Raw genomic sequence first — 14,596 nt, 5'->3', positions numbered from 1 at the left:
TGTTGAATGTCAACACAGAGCTCTGGGCTGTGATTGCATACAGCAGATCAGCATGTCCGTGAATCATTACCCGGGGCTTGGTGACAGGCTCCTGCTGTGTACAATCACAGTGGGAGCCAGGCGGGGGCGCGCATGTGCGCTCCCTAAACCCGGAAGCAGGCAGCCACGTACCACTACATCGCTTTGTCTACAACGGCTGCATGTCCACAATAAAATGCAGGTGGTCTGAGCGGACAGTCGTTAAGTGCTTAAAGTTTTTATTTCTACATGAAGGAAACAATACAGTGCCTTGAAAAAGTATTCATACCCCTTGAAATTTTCCACATGTTGTCTTGTTACAACCAAATGTAAATGTATTTTATTGGGATTTTATGTGATAGACCAACATAAAGTGCCAAATAATTGTGAAGTGAAAGGAAAAATGATAACTGGTTTTCAAAATTTTTGTCCAAATAAATATGTGAAAAGTGTGGCGTGCATTTGTATTCAGCCCCCCGAAGTCAATACTTTGTAGAACCGCCTTTCACTGCAATTACAGATGTAAGGATTCATTCACATATTGGCACCCCGCATCCTGCCCGCGATCCCGAATCACGGCAAATCGCGGGATACCCAGATGATTCCTGTCACTTCCAATGGCATCCCAAATGTGGCGTGATTTTGTCTCAAAAGTCACACGACGAATCGCAGTAAAATCGCGCAAATAGAATCACAGGACGCCTGTCACCCAAAATAAGTTATTGCACTTCTTTTGGGCGACAGGCGTCCCATGATTCAATTTGCGCGATTTCACTGCGATTCGTCGGGCGACAATCGGGGCAAACTCGCACTGCGTTTGGGTTGCCATTGGAAGTGCTGGGAATCACGCAGGCGTCCCGTCGTTTGCCATGATTCAGGATCACGGTGATTCTGCCCCCAATCTGGGACACCAATATGTGAATGGAGCCTAATGGGGCATACACACTATAAGATTTTCTGAAGACTTTTTCCAGAAAGATTTTAGATTTACCAAAACCATATAATATGAGGTCAAACCTAAACACTTTCAATTTGTATGGAATCTGGCAGGCCCTTGCACTACATAGAAAAGGTAAATCTGAAGGAAAAAGTCTTCAGAAAATCTTATAGTGTGTATGGCCTATAAGTCTTTTTGGGGATGTCTCTACCAGCTTTGCACATCTAGAGAGGGACATTTTTGCCCATTCTTCTTTGCAAAATAACTCAAGCTCTGTCAGATTGGACGGAGAGCGTCTGTGAAAAGCAATTTTCAAGTCTTGCCACAGATTCTCAATTGGATTTAGGTCTGGACTTTGACTGGGCCATTCTAACACATGAATATGCTTTGGTCTAAACCATTGCATTGTAGCTCTGGCTGTATGTTGGGGGTTCACAATGTTAACAAGCGCTTGATCACATATCGAACCAACAGTCCATGGAGTTAAAGTCATTAATTGCACAGGGGGAGAAAAAGTCCACCATGTAGGGCAGCCATCCAGAAACCAAAAGCCAGGGGTTCCACAGGGCTAAAACAAAGACAGACAGAGGCGCCTCTAAGTGTAGACTTTATGCAACAGGTTTAATGAATAAAATTATGCACTCACGTTAGTAAGCATATATTCATGCCCATAAAACAAGGTTCCAGTGTGGAGAAGTGTACATCATCCGGTCATGGACATCCGTCCTGCTGGAGCTGAAATCCTTTCGCCCTGGCCGGCTTGTACGGCAAGGTTAGAACCAGGAAGTAGGCTCGTGTATTTGCTTGACAGCAAGGCTTGGTGGATAGTCGACCCTGGAGGATGTCATCTGCATGCAACGCGTTTCCGAGTGTGCTTGCTGCCTGGGGGAGGGCAGCCGCGCTCCTTCTTCAAAGCAAGTGAAGGATACGGATACTTGCCGTGAAGAAGGAGCGCGGCCTTCTGCAGTAATTCCTTCCGTATTTCTGGGGTTCAGAAATTCCCCTTTCATCGAGGCTTATGTAGTAGGTAACCTCAAAATTGGCTGGGGAAAATAGGATATTCATACAGAGTCAGGTAAAATCACCAGCATATTGTGTAGCTGATACGTGACTATGTATATATAAATGTCATCAATATCCTATTGAGTCCAGCCATTTTACATTCTTTATTAGCCCTGATGAAGGGGGATTGTCTAAACCCCAGAAACACATTGGGTCCCTTTTTTTCGCCAGTTATTCTAACTGCTTTCGGACCGCCCGCCGCAGATTTACTGCGGCAGGGCGGTCCCCCTGCGTGAACCGACGTAGCTCTATGTCGGTCGTGCGCCTGCAGCTAGGGGGTGAGAACGCACCGTGGGTGGCACGCTCCCGCCCCCACTCGGCAGCGGGGACTCTGATGCACGTGGGGCAGGCGGCTCCGATTGCCGCCTGACACCCGCGATTGTTCCCCGCTGAGAGAGAAGGACGGGCAGCTGTTGTAGCTGACCGTTCTCTCTGGAATGATCATAGAGCCCCTTTGATCCTTCTATATAGGATCACCGATCTCTGTGATCATTTCACAAGCCACACCCCCCACAGTTAGAAACACACCCCTAGGTACACATTTAACCCTTTGATCACCCACAGTGTTAACCCCTTCCCTGCCAGTGTTATTACAGTAACAGTGCATATTTTTAGCACTGATTACTGTAGTAATGTCACTGGTACCCCCAAAAGTGTCAAAAATGTCAGTTAGGGGTCTGATCTGTCTGCCGCAATGTCTCAGTTCTGCAAAAAATCACACCACCGCCATAACTAGTTAAAAAAGTGTGAACTGGCACTTAATGTTAAAAAATTTTGATTTTTATTTATTTCTTCTTTTGGGAATGTTATATAGCAAGTGAAAAATATTGTTTTTTTTTTTTTTATTTTTTCAGAAGTGTCGCACTTTTTTGTTTATAGTGCAAAAAATAAAAATTGCACAGGTGATCAAATACCACCAAAAGAAAGCTCTATTTGTGGGAAAAAAAGGATATCAATTTTATTTGGGTACAGCGTCTCACGACCGCACAATTGTCCGTTAAAGTAACGCAGTGCCGAATCACAAAATATGGCCTGGTCATAAAGGGGGCAAATCCTTCCGTTCCAGAAGTGGTTAATATCATGACAGCGAATGTAACCCTTGTAATTAATTGAAAAATGTCTGCCAGAGCGGGGCTTTAGGGTACATTGAACAAATGTTCTGTCTTTAGCACAGATGCAGTATCTGCTAAATAGTATTTGCAGGTCACTGAAAGATGACAGGTCACCCTTTTGCTGGAAGTTGCTGTTTTTCTGTGTCTGTTCCACTGTTGTCCAGCAGAGGTCATACTTGATTCATCCTAAAAATATTCAAACAGTTTCATATTCATAATCTGAAGCAAACAAATGGAGCTGGTTAAAAGATTAGCGTTTAAAGTTCGTACTTTTTTAAATGTCTTTCACTAGTTTTTGAGACTTTTTAACCACTTAATCACATTTCTTGTGCATGCATTTTCCCGGGAGAATGAGTGTCTCCTGAATTATAATGCAAAAAAAAATTAAATAATGTTGAAAACAGCGCTAATGCCCCACCCCCAACTGAAAAAAAATAATAGAAATTACATTCTTTTCTAGTTTTATATGTATACAGCAACTGGGTTGGTGTTTAGCGATATTAAACACTAAAAACAAAATGCGATATACTGCAGTTTACGAATCCTTAAGGCTCCGTTCACATATAGGCGTTTCTGATCGCGGGCAGAATTGCCACGATTCTGCCAGCGATTCCGAACCATTGCAAGTCGCGAAGCGCCCGAGTGATTCCCGTTACTTGCTATGGCACCCTAAACGCGGCACGATTTTGCTGCGATTGTCGCTCAACGAATCGCGGTAAAATTGTGCAAACGGAGTCGCGGGATGCCTGACGTCCAAAAGAAGTACACTTCCCGCTATTCTACCACGATTAGTCGGGGGAGTGCCATTGCAAGTCACGGGAATTGTTCGGGCGTCCTGCGACTTGCAATGGTTCAGAGTCACGGACAGAATCGTGGCAATTCTGCCTGCGATCCAAAACGCCTATATGTGAATGGAGCCTAAATGTGATGGCTGCATTCGTTCTTTTTTTTTTTTAAAAGGGTTTTTTTTTTTTTCTCACCTTGTGATCTGGCAGGTAACACACTTCCTATCTTAAGGCCCGTACACATGATAAGAAAATCTGTAGGGAAAATTTGTCCGACGACCGATCTGTCGATTTTCGGATTGTTAGTATGGTGCTTTCAACAGCTGACTCCGACTTTTCGGCTGACAAAATCCTGATGTGCAGGCTATAAAATTGTCGTCCGTAATACAACGTCCGATTTTCATCTCATTAGTACAGATTTCGACGGAAAAAAATCTTAAGAGCAAGACTAGGCATGCTCAGAGATGAAAGAACACATACAAAGCAATCCAACACATGACATCACTTCTGAAGTAGAATTCTGTCGCACGGGAAAATTCGTATGAAAATAACCTCTTCACTTTCCACATCAGACTAGCATGCCACAAAAAACGGACGACAGATCGTTCGATAATCTGATCGTTTGTACGGGCCTTTAAGGTGTCTCAGCTATGAATGGATGAGCAATAGAGACACCTTTAGACAGCAGCATTGTCAATCTGGGGGGAGGGTAGTGTTAGTTTAGCAGATTTAGATGAGCTTGACTAATAAATTAAAGCTGAACTCCAGCTCACACTTTATAAGTGGTTACAAGCAACAGTTTTTTTTTTCCTTTTTGGGATAAAGGTTTTACATGAATGAATAAAAGCTGATCAATGTAAGCACTCCGTCAGTGTTCAATGGTTTGTCTGAACCGTCCAAGACCCCATTCACATCTGTGGGTTCCAGGAACGCACCCTGAAATGCAAGTTTCAGCTTATGTTCCCATAACGCGCTAAAAACGTGCTACAAACACTTATCGCATGACAGTGTTACTAACTCTTAATGGCATTCCCAAGCGAGGCTGGCAGACGTGCGTTTTGTCACACAACAAACGTGCCAAAATGTTTGGTAATAAAAGTGCACCAGAAAGAGCTTCTTTGGTGTGTTTGTTGCATGTAGGGCAGCCCATTAAAGCATTAAAGTGAATGGGCTGCCCTATGTGCGCCACATGAAAAATGTGCAATAAACACACAAAAAAAAAAAAAATGCACGCGGGAACACGTTTCCGCTACAATTATTGTGAATGGGGATTAACTGTTTTTTCTGGACAGCTTGGTCTGCTAAAATAAGTTAAAAGAAAACAGACTTGCAGGATCACCAGGGTAAAATAAATTAAAGCCAAAAAAAAAACCAAAAAACAAAAAAAATGCAGTTACCACGTGTAAGAATTGGTAAGCTACAATGTGATACATTTTATTTTTTTGTGGCGAAATTAGAATTTATTGGGTTATGGCACTGCTCTAAACTAATAGTAGGTATCCCTGCAACCTTATTATAGTTAATCCATACTGTGAATGTGCATATACTTCTTGACCAAAGAATGGTCTGTTTGTATTTTAGATAATAAACCCAAAGATCCTTACGAGTAAAAAGTGACCTTGTGCTCCAAGGTGCTATGCATACAAAATATTGGTGTTGGACTTTAAAAGCAGCATAGCCTGTACCTTTGACCCCAGAAACCTGTTTGCTGGGTATATTAGATGAAATAACATGGTCTAGATATCACAAGATAATGCTTAGAGAAACGCTGTTTATGGCAAGGAAAACAATCACAGTTAAGTGGATTCAAGTGAAGCCCTCTGCTGTTAAGAACTGGATAAGAGCGGTAAATCAGATTTTACCATTTGAAAAAGTATTGTATATGCATACAGGATGCTCAACGAAATATAATAAAATTTGGGATAATTGGTGTCAATCAACATTAACCAATGGTTGAATATAAGGAGATAACCAAGAGGATATAGAGGGATGCACATAGTATGATGAGGAAATAAATCTATGATTGCGATGGAGCAAGGGGTTGGGGCACACCAGGACAACGGCGATCAATTAAGCTAAATGGATATACCTTGGCATAAAGAGATTATGAATACTAAGTAAACAGATAATTATTTGGATATTGTATAATTTTTTTATTTTATATTGTTTTGTCCCTTTGTTGAAAGGACGTTTGGAATGTTCATTTTTATGCACATATTCAAATAAAAAGAATTAAAAAAAAAAAAAAGCAGCATAGCCCTGTGGGGCTCTGCCCACATGACCACATCATTCATTTACAGAGTTCTGGGAATGATCGAACTACAAATACCATCGGCCACGGTGTCTGATGACTTGTAGTTTTCAATGAACTGCAGGGCACTTGTGAGAGCTCTCGTAGTTCATTGATTCTTCCTGGACTTTAGCAACTGTCTGCCTGTACAGGAGGTATGGGCAGACAGCTGATTGAGAGCCTGCAGGATCCTGGCAATGCACCTGCGAGCTGCTGAGCAAGCTTTACAGGCTACAGTATAATAAAACGAATAAATGCACCGTTCTCTTTCGTTCATTGACACACAGCTCTTGATCTTCTTAACCATTGGGTTATACTGCCCCTACAGGAGTACGACACTAGGCAGAAAAAATGTCCTATGGGTAGTCCTAAGGGGTATACTCTCTCTCTCCCTGCTATAAATCTGTTTTTTTCTGCCTAATCAGGAGTAAGGACCTAGTTCCTTGCTGGGATCTCTGGTCCTGGCAATTTTTTTTCTGTTGTGCTAATGGGGAACAGGTTGATAGGAGAAGAAAGCAGTGTGACAGAGAGATGATCTCATCACTGTGCTGCTTCTTCTTTCACTGTCAAGTCACAGGTTGGGGAGGCTTGAGTAAGACCTGGGCTCAAAGAAATTGGGTTGAATGATGCTGGCCACCAGACTCAGGATATCTACTGGCAGAAAAATAAAAGTACAACAGAGAAAATGTCTGGATGGTAAATGATGCAGAAAAAAAATCCTGTTATTTTAGGACTTCTAAAAAAAGCAATGGATGATAATACAGAGATGTCAGTTCCTTAAACTCAGTGACACATATCTACTTCCATCATTATTTTATTTACTGTTTTACAAGGAATTGAATTGTATCATTTTTCTTTCATGTCAGATAGAATAGGATAATGTTAAAACGTACGTTCGTATTGCTGTCTTTGTGTGTTGTGTCTTGGGAACTATTGAAGAAAGCAATAGAAAATCCAAAACTTTCCTGCAAGGTGCTAACTATATTTTGTACGGTTTGAATACATAGCACGGAGGAGCCCAGCCAGGTATCGGCGAAGCTTTTCTTCATCCACTGTATGTCAGTGACAAGTGTGAGCCAGAAATGTCACCAGACGATGATGGAGCAACCTCTGACAACCATCAACATCCACCGCTTCCTGAAAGTCATGGGGCTTCCTCTGGTGGTAGGTTTGAGCAAAACAGGGGTATTTTTTGGTTTGGTATCTCCATTGTGGCTACCATGCATTTATGTTCTTAAAGCAGTAGTATACTCCGCCATTAAACTTTTACCTACAGGTAAGCCTATAATAAGACTTGAACAAAAGGAGTAAGCAATAAAAACTACCCACTCACCCAGCGCTAGCTAAAACTAACAAATAAGATAGCAGCTGCTATAAATAAATAAATAAATATAAAACAAGGTGGGAATGTAGCTCTCAGAGGGGCATCCCAATCACACTAGCAGCGCTCCGATGAATTCTTAAGGAGAATCTTATCCAACCACTACAATACATATATATAATGCATTCAATGTATACAAGTGGAACGGTCTCCTATTGATATGCTCCTAGCACAAAAAATTGTAATATAAATAATAACTTTGATTGATGCTTGTCAGAAAGTTCATATACAGTTCATAGGTTCAGATGCAGTGTAGCCTTCACCACAGTGTTAGCCTGTAAATGGCTGGACCACCTTCACCACACCAAAGAGTGTCCCCTAAGTAATGCACACTCACCGGACTTAAAAGTATATGAAGCCTTGTACAATGGTGGTGGTCAATAAGGCTCGCTCCAACATCCACCGGACCCAAGCGTATGTACAGCCTTTCAGAATGGACCCAAGCAGCTCATATCCGACAATGATAACGGTCAATATGGCTCACTCCAGCATCCACCAGCATCAGATGTAAGCAGATATATGTACCATGTGAAGCAAACAAAGGGACCAATAGCGTAATTCCGCAAAACACATTTATTGTTAAAAACTTCCCGTTCCCCAATAGTATTGCGCTCACATGTGAATCATAATAATACAGCATGTAAAACACTTAACGTCTTTTGCCGGTATACGACTCACCGCTCGGCGCCAAGAGCCAGCGAGTTCCGGGTACTTGACGTCAGACGTAATTGAAGATGACTGCCTGCTCACGCTCTTACGCGTTTCGTCATCACAGACTTCTACGGAGGGCGTCCTCCATAGAAGGACGCTCTCCGTAGAAGTCTGCATCGTCTTTACACAAGATTTTGGGCCACTTGTTTGCCTCCTTCCCCCTCCGATACCACATTTGGCACCTTTTTGTGTGTGTGTGTGGGGGGGGGGGGGAAGCAGGTACCTGGTCTTGCCACTGCGAACTTAGCCGGAAGTTTTACCTCGTTCCTCCTTCCCCCGCAGCCAGGCCAATTTACAGAGCGCAGCGCAATTTGCGTATGTGCAGTAGATAACTGGTTGTGAAGCCGCAAGGCTTCACTGCCAGTCTCCCTTAGTGGTGACGGCGGCGGTGGCAGCACCCAATAGCCGATTAAAAACTTGGCTCGGGTGTGGACACCGCTGGATTCCTGGACAGGTAAGTGCCCTAATGTTAAAAGTCAGCTACAGTATTTGTAGCTTCTGACTTTTCATTTTTTCTGCAGGAGCCTGGAGCTCCTCTTTAACGTTCCCCAGGATCTGGTCGACAGGAGGATGACATTACCCACTGTGGAAGTTTGGGAAAGGTGGGCATATTACCTAACTATTTCCCCCCATCCCCCCATCAGTGCCGTTTTGCAGCCTTTTAGAAAGGGAAGGGTGGCACCTTCCATAAGTGGACCTTGTCACTGAGGTGGAAGGTCCCCTTTAACCTATGAGGTGGAAGGTCCCCTTTAACCTATATCTAGCCATACATATTTAGATATGAAATCAGTTGATTCCCCCATGCACGCTAAACAGCATGGATGGAGGAATCTTCCCTGTCAGCTATATGCTGACAACCGACACCTGCTTGTAAATCCTCCTTCAATGTGCCCTCCGTGGCATAGTGTTATATTCCTTAGTAATATTTTGTTAGTATTTGACCTGTTTTGAAAGCTGTTCCCTATTTTAGCACTTTAGAGGAATCACCTTGATCTCTTGTGGTAAAAAATAATCATTTGAAGAATAGGATGAAAAGAGTTTACATGAAAGGCTGTGAGCCAGCACATTTTTAAACCTTATAAATAAATGATATCTGTGGATTTCCAGGGCGAAGTTTCCGGAGATCCGGATAAATTCACAAGTGTTCACCTCCAGCTCGGCCTTCCCGTTATCTTCATCATCAGCCAGCAGGAGACATATGATGTTGATTTGGAGACGGCAGAAGAAGTGGCCCGGCAACTTCTGGGGAAAGCTGGTGTTGCCATATTACTCAGGTATGATACTGTGGCAAAACATTCTAAACCCAAAAGCAAAAATATACTATATTACAGCTGACCAGTGCTTACATGTGGTGGCTGCATTCGTTTTCTATTTTTGTGTTTTTTCTCTTATTTTCACCTGGTGATCCTGACAGTAGCACATTTCCTGTTTCAGATAGACAACACTCACTCCAATGAATCTATAAAAGTTGTAGCATTGTCACCCTAGGGCAGTGATGGTGAACCTTGGCACCCCAGATGTTTTGGAACAACATTTCACATGATGCTCATGCACTTTGCAGTGTAGTTGAGCATCATGGGAAATGTAGTTCCAAAACATCTGGGGTGCCAAGGTTCACCATCACTGGCCTAAGGATATAATACATATATCACTTCTCTTCTTTATAACTTAGAGGGAGGTGTTTTATAGTCCACAAAGAAAGCAGGGCATAATGCTAACTGATAAAATTTAGCAAAGGCAGAGCACACAGGAAGTTATCTGCTACCTGGATTTCTGGCAGGATCAAAAAGTGTGAAGAGAAGTTCATTGTTAGGGTTTACATAAGCCTTTTAATTGTTTCATTGGTCAATGCTTTTGCTGGCAGACACTCGCTCATTGCTTAAAGCAAAGCAACAGGTTTGCTTTATTCACCCCACCCCTAGAAGTACATAAATACCTTTCCTTCACTCCATCACCACACTGCCAGAGTGCTAAATAATGACCTCCAGCAGGCCACTGGTGTGAATGTCTCTGACCAAACAATCTGAAACAGACTTAAAGCAGTTGTATATTGCCAAAAAAAACAAAAAAAAACAAACAAACCCTGCAAGACAAAGGCATAATGAGCTAGTTTGCATCGCATACTAGCTCATTATGAAATACTTACCTTAAAACGAAGCCCCGACACGGACGCCCGGACACCACTGTGGGAGCTGTAATGCTCCCTCGGCGTCTCTTCCGGGTTCGGCGGCTTCGGCGCTGTGAGTGGCCAGAGCCGTGAGCATGTGCGTGGGAGTCACTTTCCGGCAAGTAGCCGGCAAGGAACTCTGAAGGTCCGCCGGACCTTCAGAGCGAATGCGCCGCTAGTGTCAGTGGCTGCATGCAGGGCAAATGTCTTCTAAACCGTGCAAGTTTAGGAGATATTAATTGTACCTACAGGTAAGCCTTATTAAAGGCTTACCTGTAGGTAAAAGTAAAAACATTGAGTATACTACCGCTTTAATGAGGGTGGCCTGAGGATCCGACATCCTCTAATGGGCCCTGTGCTCCATGCCCAACACCTTGGAGCTCGATTGGCATTTGCCATTGAACACCAGAATTGGAAGGTCTACCACTGGTGCCCTGTGCTTTTTACAGATGAGAGCAGGTTCACCCTGAGCACATGTGACAGACGTAAAAGGGTCTGGAGGAGCCATGGAGAAGGTTATGCTGCCTGTAACATCATTCAGCATGACCGGTTTTGTTGGTGGGTCAGTGGTGGTCTGGAGAGCCATATCCATGGAGGGACCCACAGACCTCTCTACATGCTAGACATTGGCACCCTGACTGCCATTAGGTATCGGGATGAAATCCTTGGACCCATTGTCAGACCCTACTCTGGTGCAGTGGGTCCTGGGTTCCTCCTGGTGCACAACAATACCCTGCCTTATGTGGCGAGAGTATGCAGCCAGTTCCTGGAGGATGAAGGAATTGATACTATTGAATGGCCCCCACGTTCGCCTGACCTAAATCCAACAGAACATCTCTGGGACATTATGTTTTTGTCCATCCGATGCCGCCAGATTGCACCTCAGTCTGTTCAGGAGCTCAGTGATGCTCTGGTCCTGATCTAGGAGGAAATTAATACCCCAGGACACCATCCATCGTCCCATTAAGAGCATGCCTCAGTGTTGTCAGGCATGCATACAAGCATGTACATACAAATTACTGAGCACCGTTTTCAGTTTGGGCAATGAAATTTCAGCAAAATGGAATTGCCTGCTGCATCATTTTTTCACTTTGATTTTCGGAGTGTAGGTTGATCATTTTCATTTTCATCAAACGATGTGGCATCCTTTCAATCCTAACAGTCCATACCAGTATAGATATTCAGCATATTTTTCCCCATTGAGATCTGATGTGTTTTAAAAGTGTTCCTTTAATTTTTTGAGCAGTGTATATTCAAAAGGATATTTTTGTTTATTTCGTTTCCAGTGTGTTGTACACTGGGTGTGGTTACATGTTACATGGGAAAAGTTTCACTAGATTATTTGATTAAAATGTTGTCTACATATGCTAGCATTCTAAATGTAGTGTATACAGTATGCAGTTTTCCTGGACTCATGTAGTACCTTGTTTTGTTTCATTTCTTTCAGGGAGAAGGTTGGTGTTCAAATCCCTCCCGATAGTAATGTGGGCATAAAAAGAGCAGAAGAGGTAAGCACCACTCCAGACAAGTAAGCCCATCCAAAACTGGTGTAAATAGGAAGGTGGACATTTTCATTTGGGCTTTAAATGGCCCATTTTTTTAAAAAAAGAATAACATTTATTGGCTATTTAGGCATAAATACACGTAAAATGAAAAGAAGGTCAAAGGTCAGTAGTAAAGGTTCACCGAGATATGATGGGTAATTGCATTATTGGTACAGCTACTAGGATCCAATACAAACTAGTACAACATCGGCAGCATTTCTTGGCAATTCTAAAGCAGCTTAGAGACAATTGTACAGTTGCAGTTGTGTCATGTGGCCCCGGTAATGTTAGGAGAGAGTAGGTGGAGAATGTAAAGAAGGGAGAATACCAGGTCGGCAGCCTGTTTGTTAAGTTCCTTAATTAGCGGTAAATACAAGGCACCCACCAACCTACAGGAAAGGTATAGAAGCAGGTCACCCTGGCAGATGATGCAGGGTCACCTGAGGTGCGGGGTCAAAGCACTATCCAGTATTTACCAGAGTTCCTGATGATGGTGTTTACTGGTGGGTGGTGGGTTTTGCTGCATGTCTATATCAGATCGTGGTCCTCGGGATCATCCCACCAGGAGGTGAACAAGCCATTTTAGTTAGTAAAATATGACTAAAGCTAATTTCAATTCAGATGACTGAAAGTGAAGTCAGCCATAAGTGGGAGCGGGTACCTGTCAAAACCAGCTACCGCCCCCCCCCCAAAAAAAAGGTGCCAAATCTGGCAGCAGAGTAGGGGGTGAGGCAAACAAGTGGAGCTTCCCCTTTTGGGTGGAGCTCCTCTTTAGGTATCTGTCTGTTTCTTTTCAACTCCCAGGATTGGAAAAGTGCATGACATTTCTAGCAACATCAACAGATATTTTCTGTATTTGCTGAAAAAATTCTTAGCCTAAAAAACAAGAAAATGAATGCATCCACCACAAGGACTGGGGAGCTGCAACATATTACATTTTTGTTTTTGGATTTTGATACACTATAAGGGCCAGTCAATGCAACAGTGAAGTGTCAGGTAAAGGTGGAGTCTGGTAGATTGAATCATCAACTTTGGGATCCAATAAAATATGAAATGTAAGTTTTGATTGGGCTGAAGAGTTATGTGGGTTGTAAACATTTACTTCCCATAACTACCTAGATCTCTTTCTTTGTTTTCAGGATTCCCCAGTGAAATACATGAAGCTAGAGGACATCCAGCAAATTCAGAATCTTCTGCATGTCACAACTAAAGAAGAAGCAGCAGAGAAAACTGAAGACAAACCCGCCGACCCCGGTAATGTGTTTGTGTTAAAATGTAAATTTGTGTTTAGTCCCACAATAGCTAAATGTGAGAGTACTAATGTGCAAATGTAATACGGTTTAATAAATAAATAATTAGGTGAATGGTGTATAATATAATCTTATAAATTATATAATATATATATATATATATATATGATCAACTATTGTGTAGAATCTAACGTAAAACTGCCAAATGGAAGATCAAAAGTGCACAAGTGCCTCAAAAATAATAATAAATCACTAAAAATGTGATAAGAGACCAATATTCAAATACAATATTCAAAAGTGCAAGTGCATAAATCAATATTAAAATATTGCATCAAACTGATTAAAAATTCATCAAAAAATTCAATAAAAAAATAAATCCATAAAGATTGAAAAAAGAAATAGCACTTTATCAAATCCGATTTGCATCCTTTCCCATCAGTTCCGTGGATGGGACGGAAGAGAACCCTATTTTTCTTCCGCTTAAAAAAACGGGACGGACGCAAAAAGGGATGTCAGCGGTGTCATCCGCTGACATCCGCAATCCCATTGACATACATTATCTGCGTTTATCATCCGAAAACGGATGGGATGATAAACGGACATACGGACCGGATGACACAAGTGTCATCCGTTTCCGTAAAAAAATAAAAAATAAAAGTGCCGGAGCGGATCAAAAAACGGTCCGCCCCGTGTGAGAATATTCCCTGAATTTGAAGAGCAATAATTGTAATACACTATACTGCCAAAAGTTTGTGGACACCCCTGCAAATTATAAAGTTCAAGGGTACTGCTATGATTTGTGTCAATGGGCTTTGGCCTCGTGTCAATATCAGTTTGACATCAGTTGAGACGCTTTTGATATCGCTCAAAATTCATTGACTGGTGCATTTAACCTGAAGTTGACCTTCTCTGACCTGCATTTGACTTACTTCAAGCAGGTTTTGCACTCCCATGGAATTGTTTAGGAATGCAATTCCCACTTAAAGCACAGCTCCAGGATTTAAAGCCTGTCGACATAGGCCTTTAGTGCTACAGCATGCAATGACATTTTAGACAATTGTTAGGCAGTAGGAGGAGCCACAATGTGCTGCAGGTGTACCAGGTATTCCACCCATCCGACCGGTTTAATATTGGCAGTACCCAGAGGGTGGTTGGCAGCAAAGCGGCAGCATTTCACAACATTGGCAGCCAGAAAGATGTGTATATTGCCTCTTCTTTTAGCAGGTATTGTATTAAATAGAGGTGACGTGCTGACAGGTTAACTTCAAACCGATAATACATGTTACATAGGCTTACATAGTCATACATGTTACATGTATCTATAAATGCAACAAAATGA

The 14,596-nt window shown here is 42.4% G+C and overlaps 1 protein-coding gene across 1 annotated transcript in view; it reads left to right on the top strand.

The window, feature by feature from the left end:
- TXNDC16 (thioredoxin domain containing 16) overlaps positions 1–14,596 on the top strand; it is a 180,643-nt gene that overhangs the window by 69,909 nt on the left and 96,138 nt on the right. The window contains exons 9-12 of the mRNA XM_082242654.1: positions 7,212–7,368; positions 9,404–9,570; positions 11,911–11,971; positions 13,147–13,261. Coding sequence (XP_082098780.1) covers positions 7,212–7,368; positions 9,404–9,570; positions 11,911–11,971; positions 13,147–13,261 — 500 coding nt within the window. The remainder of the gene's footprint in view (positions 1–7,211; positions 7,369–9,403; positions 9,571–11,910; positions 11,972–13,146; positions 13,262–14,596) is intronic.

The sequence above is a fragment of the Pelophylax lessonae genome, assembly GCF_965119305.1.
Source record: "Pelophylax lessonae genome assembly, chromosome: 13".
In the NCBI taxonomy this organism is placed as follows: Eukaryota; Metazoa; Chordata; class Amphibia; order Anura; family Ranidae; genus Pelophylax; species Pelophylax lessonae.
The sequence above is the reverse complement of the archived record's forward strand: the minus strand, read 5'-3'. Positions and strand labels throughout refer to the sequence as shown.